Source organism: Dendrobates tinctorius, unplaced genomic scaffold (assembly GCF_039654945.1).
Source record: "Dendrobates tinctorius isolate UK_male_01 unplaced genomic scaffold, ASM3965494v1 ptg000151l, whole genome shotgun sequence".
In the NCBI taxonomy this organism is placed as follows: domain Eukaryota; kingdom Metazoa; phylum Chordata; class Amphibia; order Anura; family Dendrobatidae; genus Dendrobates; species Dendrobates tinctorius.
The window spans coordinates 32257385-32278149 of NW_027361818.1; the positions used below are offsets into that span (position 1 = coordinate 32257385).

Consider the following 20765-nt stretch of genomic DNA (forward strand, 5'->3'; position numbering starts at 1 on the left):
TCAGAGAAGCACAGCGCACATGTCACATGAGCACACGTCAGATACATCAGAGAAGCACAGCACACATGTCACATGAGCACAGCGCACACGTCATACATCAGAGAAGCACAGCGCACATGTCACACGAGCACAGCGCACACGTCAGATACATCAGAGAAGCACAGCGCACATGTCACACGAGCACACGTCAGATACATCGGAAAAGCACAGCGCACATGTCACACGAGCACAGCGCACACATCAGAGGCAGCAGAGAAGCACAGCGCACACGTCACATGACAACAGCGCACGCATCAGATACATCGGAAAAGCACAGCACACACGCCACACGAGCACACGTCAGATACATCAGAGAAGCACAGCGCACATGTCACACGAGCACAGCGCACACGTCAGATACATTGGAGAAGCACAGCGCACACGTCACACGAGTACAGCGCACATGTCAGATACATCAGAGAAGCACAGCGCACACGTCAAATGAGCACAGTACACACATCCCACAAGCACTGCGCACATATCACATAAGCACAACTCATGCCACACAAGAAAAACACATCATACAAGTAAAGCGCACGTATCACAGAGGCAACATGCTAATGTCGCACAAGTATAGCGCACGTATCACAGAGGCACAATACTAATGTCACACAAGTGTGGCGCCCCCAGGAGTATGGTCGCCACAGTGGCATTGCCTTCCTCCTAGGGAGGGTGATGTCATGCTTGGAAGCAATAAAGGATCTCTCTAGCAGTTAACCACAACACAGTTCTCATTCCAGGCCAGCAGAGGGAGCTCTGAACCAAAACTGGGGAGGAGCTACTCTCTGGGGGCCAGGAAGGAAGATTTAGGAGTTTGTGTGAGGAGGGCAACGTGTGTGGACATGAGGAGAAGAGCTGGGAGATTGAGCAGAGAGTTCAGGCTCATTCCCAGCTATAGCGCATGATCTGGAGCCCGGTCTCCAAGGCTGTACGGACACTGATGGTCCTGCAACAGAAACCGGACGTGTGGGCCAGAAGAGGAAGGCTACAGCTGTCTGCCATATGAGGGAGTTCTAAAGAGAATAAGCCAGTGGAACTTCAGTGTAACACAGTACTGCAAGTACCTAAAACTAAGCGCTAGGATGGAGACTACACAACCCATCTGCCTAGAGAGATTCCTAAGTTGCTTCCAAGCTAGCCAGCTCCTGTGCCATCTGTAATCTGGACCCTGGACAACTGTAGGGCACGTATCACAGAGGCACAATGCTAATGTCACACAAGTATAGGGCACGTATCACAGAGGCACAATGCTAATGTCACACAAGTATAGGGCACGTATCCCAGAGGCACAACGCTAATGTCACTCTCAGAACATATTTGACTCGCAGTTTACTAAGAAATGTGGAATGGAAAGCGAAGTAAAGAATGAATCCTAATATCTGGAGAGCATCTGCCTGATCATCAGAAAACAATAGATATTGTAGTGACTCCCCTGATTCAGATCTCTAATCGCATCTCTCACTTGTGGAGTGAAATAAGATCCTGCGCTTCTCTAGAAACACATTAAAATTAGATAGAAAGTAGATAGAAATAGAAGGTGATGAATGTTCCGAGGCAGTGGGGCTCTGGATGACTCTGTGCTCCGTGTAATGTGGCGCCGTTTCTCATCCTTGGCCAAAGTCAACACATTATTCTCCTGTATCTTCCAGAGATTATTCTAAGTACTAAGCAGCAAGAAAAATAACTTACACTTGATTAAAATCTTGAAAAGGATTGAAGTAAAGAGCACGGATCCTTTGGACAGATATTATAGCAATAAAATGTTTCAGTATTTTAATCTTTCTGTGAAGGAAATCTATAATTGTAAAGGAATCTAGAACGTCAGTAAAATAATTCGTTAAGGTCGCATCCATATACTGGCGCCTAACAAAGGAGATGACATCTGCCCACTCTTATTGCAGGAACTCAGAACCACGGGGGTCTCCTGGAAGAACACTGAGAGGTGTCAAACATGGCCCCTCGGCTCCTGGACCCTGAGCTTCAAAGGGGCCAAAAAATGGTTTGTAACTGAGCGGAATATTCCCTATTGACTGTACAGAGAGAAGTGGGGGAGACACAGTATAGGTGCCATGCAATGCCATAAATAAGCCCATCATTCAGTCACAAACAGCAGCATTAACATGGGCGAATCCAGTTGATCCTGGAAATATGAGCCTATGGTCATATCTGGATGGCACAAAAGAAAGTTGTGGGGGCTGCAGATGCTGTTTTTGATCCATAATTAATTTTCTCCTTCTCTCATGAATTTACTGTCCAGATGTCATGAGATATATAACCCCAAAAATTTTGTTTCCACTTTCACTTCCAGTTAGGAACTTGCAGCCCTCTGGCACCCCCTTATCCTCAGGTCAGTCATGGAACTGCACATAGGATAAGTAGTCGCTGGAAAGGCTGCCTTGTCGTGTACTGACTATCGGGCACTCTACAGTGAGGCCGGTGTGTCCATCACCAGTCCCAGGCCGGGAATACACACATAAACCTCCGATCAGTCACTGCCATGGTTTCCCAATACCACCAGGATGCTATGCTGCCACCAGATCCTCGTTTGATACTAAAGCCTGTATTGGGTCAGAAACCTGCCCGCAGGTAGCGTGATTTGGCACGTATTACATGTCGGTTCCATCACAGAGCAAAAATAACGAAACTAGTAAATTTATAAGTTTACTCCATAAAATATAGGCAGTGTTTACAAAAATACAAAAGATATTACAAAGGGAGACAAAACACAGTATATACAGACAGTTAGAAATAAAAGGGATTCAAATAAGTCTGGGATGATTTAGTGAATCCCGCTTTGAGCCGGGGGTGGACCAGATGGCCCAGGAGGTCCCTTCCAACTCTAACATTCTATGATTCTATAAGAAACTTACTCTCTCTCAGTCACAGGTATGACGTGTCGATGAGGGGAGGAGAGCCTTCCCAAAGACAAAGATTCAGTCCACAGCATGAGTAGTAGCTGTCTTCCCTAGGTTTGAACACCTCTCAAAATGGTTGTTCTTGTTTTATAGTTGCCCCATCAACTTAGGAACTCCCACCTTTGTTGAACTCACATATGGGCTGTTCCCGGGAGGACCTCCTATTTTGAAAAGTTATTAAAACTCCCATCTTTCCATATCTTTGGCTGGGGGCTGACAGGGTGATGACAGGGGCATTACCTTTTCCCCTGTGACTTGACCATTCTTTTGAGACCAAATATGACATGCCTGCGCTTTACTGGGGGCAGAAACTGTTTTCCCAGAATCTGATTGCCGCACTGGCGGCAAAATGTGGCCGTGCGTAGCCTTAATGATACTGATTCTGGAAATATATTTTGCCTGTCTCTAGGATTATTGTGTTTTGCTAAATTCGACCTGAAATAGACAAAGGTAATCTTGGTGGGAAAAACCGCACTTAACTGGCCAGATGCAATAAAAATGACCATCTGCTGAAGGGGAGGATTGGATAGAATTTCACAGAGGCAGAGAGAGGGGTCTGCAGCTGCGAGGGGGAATCACTTGTGAGCTTGTCTCTCGCAAACAAAGGAAGGGCATCAGGCAGATGTGGATGGGTACCTACGATACTAGGAAATAACTCATATTTTCCTGACAGTCAGCACAAATCGCAGCAAAGCCAACACCAGTTCCCTAGTCTCAGCATTGAAAATGCTCGATTCAAGGAAAAAATGGACAACCTCTAAGCCACCGTCATGACGGATGGATGGATCTTGTGGTTATTGGCTTCATGCTTATTGTAGGAATTAGGTGCTGAAGAGTGTCCATGTGGACTATTGATTTTGGCCATCTAGTTCAGGTGTTTGCCCATGGTAGGAACCTTTGTCCTATAATGTTTCTGGCTCAGTTGATAAATATTATTTATCATGTCTCCTCTCTGTTTTCCAGGTTTACTTATCCTGCTACAGATGTTACTTATTGATGTGAGACTTGTTACTTGCCTGCCATTCTGCGACAGATCAGTTCTCGATCATTACATCAGAACCGTTATTGATCAGGAAAAAGCCATGGTGAGTGGCGGGAATGTGAACACAATGGATCTGTGGAGGTCTAGTGCCGATCACACAGCGTGCAAGTAGAATTTATGGCACCTGGAGTACAGCATTACAATGGAGGTTATAAGCAGCCCCTAACATCTGGGGCCCTCCATATATATATATACTCAGAGAGCGAGATTGCTGTATTAAGGGGAACGGGGCAAGGACAAGCCACTATGGACACGGACAGCGCCAGGATCAATGTTAGAAAATGGAGCTATATAGATTACAGTGTGAAAATGTCTGTGTGAAATAGATCCCAGCATGCATCAGTCTCTTCACTGGTCTATCCTGTATTTCCAAGGAAACTCACATGTTGAAGTCTATGGGTGTGCAGAAAAAAATCTCGTTTGAGAATCCCAGGGTATTTTTGTATACTCACACGGGATATCATCAGGGGTCACTGCCACAGCTGCTTTCCCCACCTTGAAATGAAGCATCATCAGCGACATCTTTTTCAGAGACTGGACTAGTCCCTGCTCGTCGCATTGCCTCCTTACAATTTGCACTGACAGTGCACTCTCTTGCCAGCTTGTCACTTCTCTTTAGAGCCAGCAAGGGAGCGCACTGTCACTGTGCATTCAAAGGGATCTAGCACAGGAAGCACATGTCAGAATTTACCTCATCAGGTGAGCACTGCAGGACTAACCCAGCCCTGAAACAGACATCACTGATGCCTCTGCCCCCTGATGACAGCTCATTTCAGTATCCCAGCATGCACTGGTGAATCTCAACCAAAATGTCACTGGAAGTTTAAATAAACAGAAAGGAAGAGAGAAAGTGAGAATGTAGAGAGGGTAGATTAGGGAATTTTTCATTGAACTGTTTTAGAAAAGGAGATTAGATTACAATAAGTAGATGTACATTTAGTATCAAATTCACATTCGGTTTCGGAGCGTCCCTTTAAGTTCAGCTGATTGGCTCGGCCCTCCACAGCAGTGCCAGTTTCTCATATGGCCCCTTGGGAACATTAATTGCCCACCCCTGGAATAAGGTAATAAGGTATGCATCTAGTGTAAAGAAGTCAGTGACATACCAAAAATGCAAGAGAAAAGCGCAAAATTTTAGTAGAGTGCAGCATTCGGAGTTCAGCTCCGGGATCCTGCGTTATTGTTACGTTATAGAGATCTAGATTCCGATTCCCTGTTGTAGACTCATCCTTGTTCTCCTCTACAGAACGTTCCATGTTCATTCTCCGAGAACGTCACCCTGCCACAACCAAGTCTGACCGCAGAATGGAGTCGGCTGCAGGTAAGAGATCAAGCTGCTTCATATATGAGATATCAGTGTATTTATGTGCCGCTATCGACACGATGACTGATGCAAAGGGGCAACCTTGGATGTTAGTTCTTAAATTCCATTGTACACTTTAATTATGGAATGTAGAGGGGATCTAAGAAGTCTACACACCCCTGGTAAAATCCCACACTTTATCGACTGCATTTTCTGACCTGTCCTCATTGTGAGCTGCATATGACAACTGTCTTCATATGTGGGTGAAGAGGTGAAGATGGAAGCCTTTTCTTAAAAGAAAAACATCCAATCCCAGCTAGATTTTGCCAAAACCGCCATCAAGTCTCCTAAAAACCTGAGAGCAACGTATTATATCTGATGGAACTTAGATGAAACTTTCTGGTAAAAAATTCCAAAAGGTGCAAAGGCAACACTGCATCACTAGTGATGGGCGAGCACTAAAATGCTCGGGTGCTTCTTGTTCGGGTCGAGCATATTGGAATACTAGGGTACTCGACCTGAGCAACGAGCCCAATGTAAGTCTATGGGAAACTCGAGCATTTTTCCGACGCCCCCCTCAGCGGTCTGCAGAGGGACTAGAAATTGCAGAAATCGATGAGAAAAGTGCTCAAATGACATGGGACCAGCATGGGGAAGGACACCCCACTTTTACAGGCTCACCAAAAAACATACAAAAGCGAAACCAAAATGGATTTTCCTGGGAAATATGTTAAGGAACATCCTTTCCAGAGTAATGATTTGTATGTATGGCCAAATAAATAACCAAAAACAAAAATATTCCTCCACCACTTGACTCTAAAAGTCACAAAGCCTATTTTTATTGGGCCATCAGGCAGCTTTTACTATTCTTAAAGGGCCAGCTATGCTTTTTTGTTCCCATTATTAAACAGTGGGTCTCCTATACTGTTATTGCCTATGCAGTGAGTGGCAGGGTGCCCAAAATTTGGATGCATCCCAATACCCCTTTGACGAGACGTACAGAAACGGCCTACTGACAACAATGTCCCCATTATTAGGAAGTGGGTCTCCCATACTGTTTGCCTATGCAGTGAATGCAAGGGCTGCCAAAAATTTGGAATCACCCCAATACCCCTTTGAAGAGATGTTGAGGAGGGCCCCATGAAAAATGTTCCTATTAGAAAGGAGCGGGTCTCCTATACTTGTAATGCCCATGCACTAAGTGTATGGGCTGACAAACATTTACCCCTGGGTAGTATACATCAACATACTGTGTAACAAATTGTTTTTACGGGCATCATAAACACACCCTTTAAATGATCTGGGTGTTGTATCACGGACCAAGGTCACCCTGGTGATCTGGTGGTGGATAATGAGGATGAGGAGAAGAATAGCAAATAGCCAAAATCAGGAAGCGTATACCCATGTGTGGGTGTGAACAGGAGTATGGGAATACACCTCCCAAAAAAGACACTGTATTGGAGGTTATGTTACGCTGCTATCATTTGGTGGTGTTGAGAAGTCTTGCCCAATCCAGCCCTTGTTCATTTTTACAAGAGTCAGCCTGTCTGCATTTTCAGTTGACAGGCGGATGCGCTTATCGGGTATAATTCCACCAGCGGCACTAAAAACCCGCTCTGACAAAACACTAGCAGCAGGGCAGGCCAGGACCTCCAAGGCTTAGAGAGCCAGTTCATGCCATGTGTCCAGCTTGGATACTCAATAATTATAAGGCACAGAGGAATCACGGAGGACGTTGGTACAGTCAGCAAGGTACTCCCTCAGCATCTTCCAAAACTTTGCACTCCTTGTGAAAGTACCCTGCACCTCAGGGCCAGTGCGATAGGAGGGTCTGAGAAAACTCTCCCAGAACTTTTCCAGTGTTCCCCTGCCTCTGCTGGATCGGAGTTGAGTCTTTCTCACCTGTACTGCTTGGTTGTCCAACAAACTGTGACCTCTGCCGCCAGCGTTTCCAGATGGGAATGTTTTTAAATAATTACGCAACAAGGGCCCTCTGGTACACCCCCAATTTAGTAGACCTGTCCGCCTCGGGAATAAGAGATAGAAAGCTCTCCTTGTAGCGTGGGTCTAGAAGTGTCACTACCCAGTAATGACTGTCACCCAAAATTTTGAGAACACGAGGGTCACGAGAAAGGCAGCGTAACAAACTCATCCATGTATGCCAGACTGCTAACAGGCAAGTCTTCCGTGTCCTCACCAAGAGGACGACTGACGATGCTTTCCTCCTCCTTCCCCCTATCCTCAGACCATCCACGCTGAACAGACGGTATGACAGTTGTGCAGGTAGTACGGTCTATAGCGCATGAAACTAGCTCCTGTTATTCCTCCTCCTCTTACTCATTGTCACCCAATCCACATTGAGATGAGATGAGGCTGGGCTGTGTGTAATCACCCTGCATGGTTTCTTGCTCCATCTCATCATGCTCCGCCTGCAATGGATCCTCTTTGATTGTGAGCATAGAGTGTTTCAGAACACAGTGAAGTGGGATGGTGACGCTAGTTATGGTGTTATTGCCGCTCACCATCTTGGTGGAGTCCTCAAAGTTTTGGAGAATGGTACACATGTCTGACATCCATGTCCACTCCTGAAGTCTTATGTGTGGAGTCTGAACTGAATACCGATGGCCTTGTTGATGCTATGATAGTCAACAACTGCCCTCTTCTGCTCACAAATCCTTTCCAACATATGCAGTGTAGAGTTCAAACACGTGAGGACATCACACAACAGTCAGTGAGCCGGAAGCTGCAAACGCTGCTGAAGCACGGCAAGGGCTACGGAAGCTGTAGCTGACTTCGTAAAATAGGCACACAGGTGGCGTACAGTTGGGTCGCCCTCCCAGGGCTGTGGGGTACTCGGTACCGGGCCGGTGTCAGGAGAATGTGTCACAGCAGCATTGACCCGGTCCGTGGCCCTGGGCGCCCAAGTAATGGGGGAATGTAAATGGTGGAATGTAGTTAATGGAATGGAATAGTTCGTGACGCCACCTGTGGTGTTCGGCAAGTAGGATGTTATGCCGACGCTGCATGTAGATCCTCTGGGACTGGCGGTGTGTTGCAGCCTAGATGGTGTAGCTCCCCACAGGTGAAGCTGTAGCCCCAAGTCAGCGTGGACGAAATGGAAGAGGAGAGGTGCAGGCGGTGTGGAGAATGGTACCCAGCTATAGCGGTGCTGAATGAATGGAGGACACCGGGGCCTGTAGTTCCAAAGCTTTACTCACAGTCCGTTGTACACACACACAGGTGCCTGTCTCTGCGCTGTGTCCTCTGGGTCAGAGACTCAATCAACCTACGGGCAAGTTAGGATTCTCCCCTCCAACACTCCGCCAACATGTACCTTTCTGAATGACTCCTCTATAGCGCCTTAAAGTGTGAAGATCTCCTAGTACTGAGTTACACTGGAGTTCCTCCTGTCAGATGTTCCCAAGAAATCTACTTGAATGGCAGACAGCTGTAGCCTGCTTCGGGGACTCCCTTCTCCTGAGTCCCGGCTCTCTATCCAATTGCTGTTGTGCCCCAAGTCTTAGATGGGAGTAGTGCATTTACAGCCCACTACTCCACCGATGTCTGCTGCAGAACCATAAGTGTCCATACAACCTCGGGGACTGGGCCCTGGCCTTGCGCTGAGAACCTATAGGCAGGGTTCCTCTTCTAACCCACGTCCTCTCTGTTCTCTCTACTCCTTCGTTCCGTACTTGTCTTGCTTTCTTATGGAAGCTTAGATTTCAGTTCTACGTCTTTCTCCTTCTTTTCCTTTCCCGTGCCAGCTGGCTCAGATCACTGAGGCAGCTGCAGCACTCCTTCTTCCATCCCTTCTTCCAGGGATCCTCACTTCTGTCTGAGTGACTTCCTACCCGACTGACCTTCTGTCAGACTGACCTGTCCTCCTACACTTTCTCACTCTTTTATGTATCTTAACTCCACCCACCTCCCAGCACATCCAGTGTTCCAAGCAGGGAACCACCAAAGGTACTCTGCTACCCTCTGAGCAAGGAACCGCAATGTGGTTGTGCAGAACTACCCTGTTGTGTGGGGTGCGAGTGTTGGAGTGTGGAAAGGAGTTCCCACCTTACCCGGATGGTGGGGCACTACACCTTAGGAGAAAGGTGCAGTACCTCTGTGGCGACGGAGCCTCAGGGGCGCCACACTTTCACAAGCAGATCCGGCAGCTCCGGGTAGGTTTTGAGAAACCGCTGAATCACGAGTTTAAGCACATGAGCCAGGAAAAGTACGTGTGTGAGCTTGCTTTGCCTCAGAGCTCATTTTGCTTCGCCATGTTCCTGCCATTGTGCCACATGACCATACCTGGCTGTAGGTTCAGCGGTGTCAGCCACAGATCTGCCTGCTCTTTCAGAGCTGTCCACAACTCTTCAGCATTGTGCGGTTTGTCACCTAAGCATATTAGCTTCAGCACAGCCTGTTGCCGCTTTGCTGAGGCAGGGCTGCAGAGAAGGAGGAGGATGAGGTGCAGGAGCTGTAGACTGTGGGGGCAACCCTGATTGACCTCGGCCCACAATCCTCGGCGTCGGGAGGATGTGTTCCATTTCAAGGTCCGACTGGGTCCCAGCTTCCACTATGTTAACCCAGTGTGCCCTCAGCGAGATGTACCGTCCCTGCCCACAAGCACTTGTTCACGTGTTCGTGGTTAGGAGGACTTTCCCAGTAACTGCATTGTTGAGGGCACGGCTAATGTTGTGGGAACACGTGCTTGTGTAATGTGGGGATGCCACACCAGTAGAAATAGTGGTGGCTGGGGACCGAGTACTGAGGGACGGCCGCCGCCATCAGGTTGCAGAAAGCTTCCGTCTCCTCGAGCCTAAAAAGGCAACATTTTGAGCGCAAACAGTCGCGAAATGTGTGAATTTAGTACTGTGGCCTGTGGGGCGTTGGCTACGTATTTGCGCTTGCGTTCCAAGGACTGGGGTATGGACAACTGAACATTGCGCTGGGACAAGGACGTGCTTGCTGATGGTGCTAATTGAGTGTGTGAAATGACAGGTGCAGGGCAGGAGGCATCTTCACATGCACCATGGACAGGGGATTGGCTTGCATGCACACCGCAAACACTATTCCTGGACCTGGGGGTTTGGCTAACAAAGTCGGGTGCTTTGCTGCCATGTGCCTGATCATGCTGGTGATGGTCAGGTGGTAGTTTTGCTACCCGTGCTGATGCTGGCCTGGCAGGTTGTGCAAATGGCCTTTTTGGGGTCTTTAAAAGCAACCAGACTCGGGAAGAAATAACAGTTGTTCTGGCAACTTCCGTTGTGTTATTGTTATGAGGAACGGTTGCCCACCTTCTGTCTGCGGCCAGCACACTGCTTCTTCCTGCCTGTTGGGGTGCTACGCCTCCCTCCCCCTGTGTGCTGCTGTCCTCGCTCTGCATGTCCTCCTGCCAGGTTGGGTCATTTACTATATCATCCGCCACCTCGTCCTCCGCTTCCGCACCCTAGTCCTCGTCCTGACTTTCTGGCAATTGTGTCTCATCATTGTCCACCTGTTGTGACACGTTCCCACAGTCTCCTTTGTGTGACCGTGGCTGCTCAAATATTTGGGCATCGCTACATGCGATCTCTTCTTGCCCCGATTCAAGTGGAACGGGCGAGAGGCCCGAATCTATAAATGGAAAACTGAACAGCTCTTCGGAATGTCCAAGTGTGGGATCATTTGTCTCCAGGTACGCGGCATGGTGGGAGGAAGGAGGATCAGGGTGAGGAATATGTGGTCCAGATTCATGGCTACTGAGACATGACTGTGTGGAAGACAGGGTGCTGGTGGTAGTGGCAAAGTGACTGGAAGCATTATTTGCTATCCAACCAACAAACATTTAACACTGCTCTGGGTTCAGTAGTGGTCTGCTGCGGTCTCCTAGTAATTCGGACAGGAAGGTTGGGCGAGAAGATGTGGGTGTTTGTGGTGGCACAATTTCAGCTTGTCCACGGCCATGGCCTTGGCCTCTGCATGAACCATCACGTCCAGTTCCCCGTCCCTTGCCACGCGCCTTGCCCATTTTAAATATTTTCCACGTTCACTACAAATGGCTGAATTTGGAGCAAACTTATATGTGATCTGCGTGACAGAAAACCACAGTTTTAAATAGCTGGTCTGTAGGTAACTACTTTTAACAGCAAACTGGTGTCAATAGCTTCACTAACACACTGCAACAAAATTTAGAGGGAGGCCAGAAATGGCAGAATTTTGAGCGCACTTGTCATCTCTGATCCGTGTGACGGACAAATCACAGTTGTAAATAGCTGGCCTGTAAAAAAAAATTATTCCTGGCCCCTGATACCTGGGGCTATGTCTAGGAATAGCTGTCAAAGCAGCAGCAGCAGCAGACAGAACTGGAATGGACCCTCTTGCTATATGCACTGCAGTCTGCCACATACACTGCCTGCCTGCCTAGCACTGATATCTATGCAGCTTTATTAGTCCTCAGAAGACTGTTAGTTGGGATGGATATGTGTATTATATGTAGTACACCCACACTAAGTACGAAGCAAACAAATCTCTCCCTAGCTCAGCAGCAACTCTCCTTACACTGCGTGATTCCAGAGGTGACTGTGACGAGCATGGCGGTGCCAGGTCTGATATAGACCTGATGATGCTGTGCGGCCAGCCAATCACTGTAATGCCACAACCAACATGGCTGTGACATTACAGTATGTGGCACACAATCCCTGCATATTCATTGGCTCTCTAAAGAGCGCCAAACATGCAGGGCAGGGACCCGAGCTCTCACTGAGCAACCCCGGAAGTTCTCAGCGAGCTCTGAGCATCTCGAGCAGTGAGATGCTCGAGGAAGTATCGAGTAGTTGCGAGCCTGTTCGCTCATCATTATGCATCACCAGAAGATCACCATCCCCACAGAAAAGTATGGTGGAAGCAGCATTGTGCCTAGCGGCTGCTTATCGGCAGCTGGAGCTTTGGCTTTAGTTAAGGTGGAGGGAATTAAGGACAGTTGCAAATATCATAGACTCCAAAACAAAAAGACTGAAAGTTGCCAGAAATTCACAGGGTACTGAAATAAAGTAATAATGCAAGCGTGTGCAGATTTTTACATCCACATTATTTTACTATTTTTTCCCCACCAGAACATATTTCAGTTTGTTTTTCAATTGAATTGTACAGATTATGGGTGATATAATTTTCCTTACATGACAAACCCACCTGGCATTTTCACAGCTATGTGTGGACTTTCTAGATCCACTGCCAAGGCTGCATGTGCATATATTACATTACTGATCCTGAGTTACAACCTGTATTACACTCCAGAGCTGCACTCACTATTCTGCTGGTGCAGTCACTGTGTACATACATTACATTACTGATCCTGAGTTACCTTCTGTATTATACCCCAGATCTGCACTCACTATTCTGCTGGTGCTGTCACTGTGTACATACATTACATTACTGATCCTGAGTTACATCCTGTATTATACCCCAGAGCTGCACTCAGTATTCTGCTGGTGCAGTCACTGTGTACATACATTACTGATCCTGAGTTATATCCTGTATTATACTCCAGAGCTGCACTCACTATTCTGCTGGTGCAGTCACTGTGTACATACATTACATTACTGATCCTGAGTTACATCCTGTATTATACTCCAGAGCTGCACTCACTATTCTGCTGGTGCAGTCACTGTGTACATACATTACATTACTGATCCTGAGTTACCTCCTGTATTATACTCCAGAGCTGCGCTCACTATTCTGCTGGTGCAGTCACTGTGTACATACATTACATTACTGATCCTGAGTTACATCCTGTATTATACCCCAGAGCTGCACTCACTATTCTGCTGGTGCAGTCACTGTGTACATACATTACATTACTGATCCCGAGTTACATCCTGTGTTATACCCACAACAAACTTGGTGAAGTGGTCGGTCATCACCAGACAATGTTGGCAGCCAAGTTGCGCTGGTCCTACAGTCAGGTAGTTCCCCACCGCCTAGGTAAGTTGGAAACTCCTTTCCACACTCCAGCACCTGCATCCCACACACAGGATAGTTCAGTAGGTCCGCCTAGCAGCTTCAGGCTGGGGGTAGCAGAGCACCCTTCGTGGAACCCTGCTTCGTAACACGAGATGTGCTGGGAGGTGGGTGGAGTTAGTATAAAAGAGAGGGAAAGTAGAGAATAGTAGGTCAGTCTGACAGAATGTCAGTCTTGGGTGAGTCCCAGAGAAGTTCAGTTCTGAAGTTAGTTTTGATTTCAGTTTGAGTTCAGTTTAGAAAGAGTGCTGCAGCTTCCTCAGTGATCTGAGCCAGCTGGCACGGGAAGAGAAGAGAAGGAGAAGGACGTAGAACTGCAACCTCAGCTTCCATAAGAGAGAGAAGGAACAGCGCGGAACGAAGGAGTAGGAGAACAGAGAGGAGTTGTGGGTTGAGAGAGTACCCTGCCTATAGGTTCTCAGCGCAAGGCCGGGGCCCGGTCCCCGAGGTTGTGTGGACACTTATGGATCTGCAGCAGACACCAGTGGAGTAGTTGGCTGTAAATGCACTACTCCCATCAAAGACTTGGGACACAACAGCAACTGGATAGAGAGCCAGGACTTCCGAGAAGGGAGTCACCGATAGAGGCTACAGCTGTCTGTCATACAAGTAAGGTTCTAGCAACATCTGACAGAAGGAATTCCAGAGAACTACGGTACTGGAGCTCTTCACACTAAAAGGTGCAATAGATGAGTCGTTCAGGAAAGGCACATGTTGGCGGAGTGTTGGAGAGGAGAACCCTGACTTGCCCGGGAGGTTGATTGAGTCTCTACCCCGGAGAACACGGCACGGAGGCAGGCACCAATGGGTACCACGAACTGTGAATAAAGCTTTGAAACTGCAAGCCCTGGTGTCCTCCATTCATTCGCCGTTAACACCTTCAGCACCGCTACATCTGGGTACCAGCATCTATACCATTCTGCGCCTCTCCTCATCCTACACTGCCCTGGGACTACAGCTCCACCTGTGGGGAGCTATACCATCTTTGCTGCACCACACCATCAGTCCCAGCGGATCTGCATGCAGCGTTGGCTTACCACCTCCCTTGCCAAACACCACGGGTGGCGTCACAAACTATTTAAATAAACTTTAACACCATTAACATCACCGCCATTGATATTGGTCGCCCAGGGCCATGGACCGGGTCACTGCTGCTGTGACACCTTCCCCCTGACACCGGCCAGGTACCGAGTACCCCGCTGCCCTGGGTGTGAGGGTGACCCAGTAGTCAATCATCAATACTTCCAAAGGGGCGGAGGTCACAATGGTCTGTGTTGGGGCCCACTGTTCTGGGGGTTTAGCCAGCTCACAGCTTCTGCTTTGTTGACACGCATCTTCACCGCATTCCTCAGTCGTGGGTGATACACCAATTTCTGTAGCCACCGGAACATTTTCTTTGCACCGAAGTGAGCCCCGCGCTCATGTGCCTCGGTAGCCACAACCTTGATCGATTTCTCTGGAGTACTACTCGCCAAGTAACTCCCTCTTCTCACAACAGCTGTACTTTCTGATACAACAATCCATCTCTCAAGCAGAGTCTTTCCCATTGTCCCAGAATCAGCAAGGCGCCTGAGGACAGGGCATTCCTCTCCCTCAGACTTGCAAGTTGTTTTAATGCCACCCACTGTCGCAGCTGGGCAGTCTCTTTGTCCTTTTATTGGAGTTGGATTCAGTCATTTCAGGACTGTCCTAGGACCTGATCCTCAGACTCCTCCTCGATCTGTCCCTGCGTCACCACCAACGAGGCAGACAGGTTTCGGAATCCATGAATCTCTTCTGCCTCAAGCTCCTCGTCTCGGTCACGACCAGGGTGTTCGTGTGTCATCCTGGAGAGTGCGTCGGCATGAGTATTCTCGACCTTGGCCCAGTAGACAATCTTGTACCGATACTTCGCCATGCGGGTCACCCATTGTTGCTCCAGGGCCCCTAGCTTTGCATTCTCAAGGTGGGCTAAGGATTTGTTGTCCGTCCTCACTATAGCCTCTGATCCAGATAAGTACTCCACGAACTTCTCAGTCATGGCCTATATCACAGCCAGCCGCTCCAACTTGAAAGAGCTATAATTGTCTGGATTTCGCTCTGAATCATGCAGGGACCGGCTCGCGTAGGCTATCACCTGTTCTTTTTCTCCTTGTACCTGCGACAGGACTGCTTCCAGGCCATGTAGACTTCTGTCAGTGTGAAGGATGAATGGCTGTGAAGAATCAGCATAAGCAAGAATGGGGGCCTCAGTGAGGGCCATTTTCAAGGCTCAAAAGGCTTCCTCTTGCCGGTTTTCCCCACTGGATGATCCGATTCTTCAAGCCGGCTGACACTCCCTTCAGCAGTACCAGCAAGGAATTCGCTATATGGGTGAAGTTTATCACAAATTGCCGGTAATAGCCAGTAAGCCCTAGGAAAGTCCATAAATCTTTCACCCTTTTTAGGGGTGGGCCATTCTTGCACCAACACCACTTTCTCTCATGCAGGTCTTACTCCTTTGCTCGACACAATATGCCCCAAATGCTCAATTTTCTTATGGAAAAGATGACATTTCTGTGGCTTCACCTTCAGGCCATGATTCTGTAACCGGCTCAACACTAGTTCTAGCCACTGTAGGAGCTCTTCAAAGGTGGGCGAGTAGACAATGATGTCATCAAGGCAGATCAAGGTAGCTTCAAAATTCAAATCTCCCAAACATCACTCCATTAAGCGCTGGAACATCCCTGGAGCATTAGTCAGAGCAAAAGGCATGCGATTGAACTCGAACAGTCCCATGGGCAGTACAAATGCTGCTTTCAAACGGTCATGTTCTGCCATTGGCACCTGCCAGTACCCGCCGGCCAGATCAAGGGTGGAAAAATACTTCGCCCGTCCCAGAGCAGAGAGGGACTCCTTAATTCGGGGTAACAGATAACAGTCCCGCACAGTGCAGGCGTTCAGCCGCCTATAATCGACACAGAACCGCAGAGTCTCGTCTTTTTTTCGCACTAGCGCAATGGGAGCCGCCAACGGATTCTGTCTCTCTCGTATTACTCCACTTTGCAGCATATGAGCCAACATCTCCTTTACCTACTTGTTCATCTTGGGGGGTATTTGGAGATATCTTAATCTGATTGGTGCGGCACTCCCGGTAGGACTTTCATGAGCGATGGTCTGAGTGCAACCGAAGTCATCTTCACGGCAGACAGAAACTTCCTGATAGCACTCCAGTACATCCTAAACTTGCTTCACTTGTTGAGGTGACAGTCTTGTCAATTCTGCCCATATCCACTCTAAAATTCTATGACCTTTTTTCTGGTTGCCAGGCAAAGACTCCAGTGTGGCTGTAACTGCTAGAGTTCAGGGTTCCCCTTGCACAACGGCCAGTTGTACTACTTAAGGTTGCATTAGCTTCTCCGGCATGCCCAGAATTTGGGTCATCTCACTCTTGGGTAAAAGGGTGATACTTTCAGTCCCCAGGTTGACACATCACACTACAACATTGCAGTCTTGCTAGTGTTCGAGCGATGAGCAATCCAGGGGGTATTTGGTCCATCGCTGCTGGCTCGATCTGCACCTCCACTCCCTTCAGAGGAGTACAAGCTTGCACTGGCAATGTGAGCACTGTCTGGCCAGGCAGTAAAGTAATATTTGCAGCCACCAACACAGCACCTTTCCCAAGACTTCAGTCTTCCAAAATTTCCTGGGCTTGAGCTGCTCTGATTAGCATCTGAAACACCTTCCGTTGGGGGGTTCATGGGCTCCATTGGTTCAAGAAAGGTCCATGTGTCTCACTAATCAGTAGTTGTAACATCTGCTTCAGCACGTTCATCCCCAGAGTCATTACGGGTCTCTTGTAACCAACACGACCACCTTGCGGCCTACATCCTTCCTGCATAATCTCCATCCAGACCACTCCTGCGACCAGAATGGGCAACTGATTGGTCACTGTTAGTCTTATTACTGGTCCCCAATCTGGATGCGAGATCTCCGGAAAGTGTTGTGTGAAGTAGGCTTCCGGCAGAGTAGTCATTTGTGACTCGGTGTCGATCAAGCAGTGAACAGCTCACTCATTCACTTCAGCCCAGACTTTAGGGCTCACAGAAACTATATTTTTGGGACTGCCTTCCCCCTTCTTTGGTCTTACTGGCTCCGGGCTGCGTCCCTCAGCCGCGGAGCCTACAAGTTTAATGGCTGCCTTGGTGGGGGCTGTCTCCGGCTCACACAACCTCGAGCGTAATGTCCAGTCTTCCCACTATTGAAACACATCAGTCCCCCTTCAGCACCAAGAGGTTTCACTTCCTGATGAGGCCTGGTAGAAAGGCGAGATCCTGTATTATTTCTGCCTCGGATTGAGGAACCTTCCCTCGGTGGCTCTTGAGCCGGAACAGGGTCTCTCCTGAAACTGGTTCATTCTCTCCGCATCTTGTGTAACTCTTTCCATATCTCTTGGTCCCACTTCAGCTCTGCTGCAGGTGGAGTAGGTACTTCATGGCTACCGACCATCCCTGCCAAGGCCCGTCACCCCTTGCTCTTGCTCTCTTACGAGCGCCTCTGCCCCAACTTCTAAGAAGGTCGTACGTGGGCTAACGCGCAAGCGTTCTCACAATGTCTGTTTCAACAGTGCATCCCTAAGACCCCACACAAATTGATCCCTCAATATCCTATCAGGAGGCCCCGCTCCCATGATTCCCACATTTTTCCTTCTTGTCATGTGCGCATGTACCTCCTGCAATGTGTTGATATATTGCGTCATCATCTCCCCTTCTCGCTGTACGCGACCAAATAAACGCATTTACAACTCTCCAATGTTAGTGGGGTCCCCGTGCATCTCCTCCAAAACCTGGACCACTCTTTCAAATGTATCCTGCTCATGTGAAGGGCATAACATCATAGAATACCGGGCCTCACCGTCTAGTGCCATTAAAGCTATCTCAGCCTGTAACGCAGGGGCCATGGGGTGCATTCACAGCATTACCCTGACCCGTTCAGTCCAGTCCCACAACCTCATGTTGTCTCCCGTGAACTTCAGGAGATCACTGAGCATTGCCCTCAATGGCAAACTAAACCTGGGGGTACCCATAGTGGACTGGTCTGCAGCATCTGTATCCTCAGACTTCATCCTGCTGACTACGCCAAATGTAGTAAGTAGGTATTGGGATCCAGTAACACAAATTCTGCAGAGCAGGGATCAACTATATTTAATTATTTAACAGTGAGATAACTCCTCACAGGGAGATAACAGGATAAACAAAGAGTACAAAGGTAAAACTAAATAAAAGTCAATTAACCAGTCTCTTGTTAAAGGTTTCACTTATCGTGACTCCGCAGCCTGTCACTCTCTGAAGGCCCCATGGTTAGCAGAATGACAGTGGTGTTAGGTGTAATGTCTGCTGGTGTCCTCACCTAGCTCACGGTCCTTCTTCTGGCGGCAGCGGGCGGTCTCTGGTTTTGCCCGCTGTGCCCCTAGTCCATATATCTGTGGAGTAAGAGAGTAGAGCTCTCCACAAGATTCCTCTCGGCGTGGGCCTCCTTAAGCAGTTGACGTGACTGGAAGGGTTGCGCTGCAATGTTTTACCTGGCGTGCGCCTCTCTGGATACCAGCTGGCACCCGGACATTCTTACTGCAATGCTCCGTCGATCACATGCTCCCCTGTGCATCCGCTGGTTTTGGTGAGCCCCTCACTATGCCACCCTTTCTCTTCACGACGCAGCCTGTCGCTCCCTTCACAGTGGTTGCGGTTTGCACCTCATCGGCGTTCTGGCGGAAGACCGCTTCAGTTGCCACGCAACCCATTTTACCTCACACTCACTGGCCACGCCCCCTTCACCCTGGTTACTGGCTCGCTCTGGCTGCAATCTCGTTCCCCCAGGAACAGGAGGTGCAGCCTCAGTAGTTCCGGACCCGGCACTTCTGCAGCCCTGGCAGCCCGGTCCTCCCTTCTACATCGGGAAGAGACTTACCCCTCTTCTGGTCCCTGTGGGAGACCAGGGTCAACCCTTCCAAGGTAAATATTGTTCCGGGCGTAGAACCCGAAGATCCCAAGTCAGAGATACCTGCCATAGGGGTCGCCAACCTAGGGACAGAGTGTAACCCCCCAACAGGTTTCCCCTAGAGGTTATGGCAGGAGAGGTCGTGGAGACCTCACTGAACCCCGAGATGGAATTGTCCCCTGGTAAGTTCGGGACAGCTCAGTTCCAGGGTCCCACACAGAGACGCAGTTGTAAAAAATGCACATATAAAAAGAAAGCCTGGAGGAATCAGGAAGGTGTGGTTGCGGAGGCGACTAGGGACGTACGCAAGAGGAACCCTCTGGCACCGGCTAAGGATGTGGCCAGGGGTTGGGGTAAAATGGATAGAGCTCTTGCTAGACAACAGCATCGGGAGGCTCGGGTTCGGGTGCAATGTAATACGGATGTATGCCCAGAGTTGCTGGGGCAGATCTCGGCGTTTCGGCGGGACGCAGTCACCGAGGCACGGGTAAAGGTACAGAGGAAATGGTACCAAGGGTCCGAAGGCAGTTAATTAGGTGTCAACTAACAAGTCTAATGTGAACAAGGGTTACCTATAAGTGACTAACTGAAAAAAACCCTATTAAAATATAACTTTTATTAAGTACAAAAATAACAATATAAAATTGCACAGATGTCCCCTATTATAAAGCCTAGTAAAAAACGGGCTATTGTATTGCTGGAAAGAGATAAGGTATAACAGTCAAACCAAATCTAACCAGCTGAATCTGCCAATCCAATCATGTGGTCAGAAAAACCTAAATCATAGCAGTTAAAAACTGCACAATTCTATTATAGCCCAAAAACCTCAAAAAACGGGAAAAAAGGGGAAATGGACATAAAGAAGATGTATAAAAATTGATAATACGTGCTACCATCTGATAACAATCTCACTCAGCCGATGTGAAGAAAAGAGTGACTTGGCCCTATACAAAATGACTATCTGAACACCTACCTAGGTGCGGAGGTTGGCACCCTAAGAAATATGAGAGTGGCGCCCCCGCTCATGCGATGGCTATCCCTAATCTCCTATATCATCCTATAAGACGACAGATTAGAAACAGAGGGCCAGACGGCCTGTATCCATGTGCTTAGAATATCTTCATGAATGCAGTAAAGTAGATTTATACAATCATATATGCATGTGAGGAAAGGTAGAAAGTCCAGACAGTCTGTTTAGAGGCATAACACTTACACACAGTAGAACCAGTTACATATAAATTTGTAGCAAATTATGCCCTTTCCCAACACCACTATGTTATGTATATGAAGTATATATAAAAATTGTCATATCAAGTACCCAGATAAAAAACTGCCCATTAGACACAATGATGATTCAATGGCAGGTAAACAGGAACGGCTTATCTGATAACACATTGTCAGAAATCATGAAAGCAAACAAAGACACCACTGAATGTACCAGATTTTCAGGTCTCAGTGTAAATTAGTAGGGGTGCTACAGCCACTCCAGATATCAGATATATATCGTACCCCTAGCTTA

The 20765-nt window shown here is 48.2% G+C and overlaps 1 protein-coding gene across 1 annotated transcript in view; it reads left to right on the forward strand.

Moving 5' to 3' along the window:
* LOC141050031 (erythropoietin-like) overlaps positions 1-20765 on the forward strand; it is a 75110-nt gene that overhangs the window by 36965 nt on the left and 17380 nt on the right. The window contains exons 2-3 of the mRNA XM_073546866.1: positions 3918-4039; positions 5243-5317. Coding sequence (XP_073402967.1) covers positions 3918-4039; positions 5243-5317 — 197 coding nt within the window. The remainder of the gene's footprint in view (positions 1-3917; positions 4040-5242; positions 5318-20765) is intronic.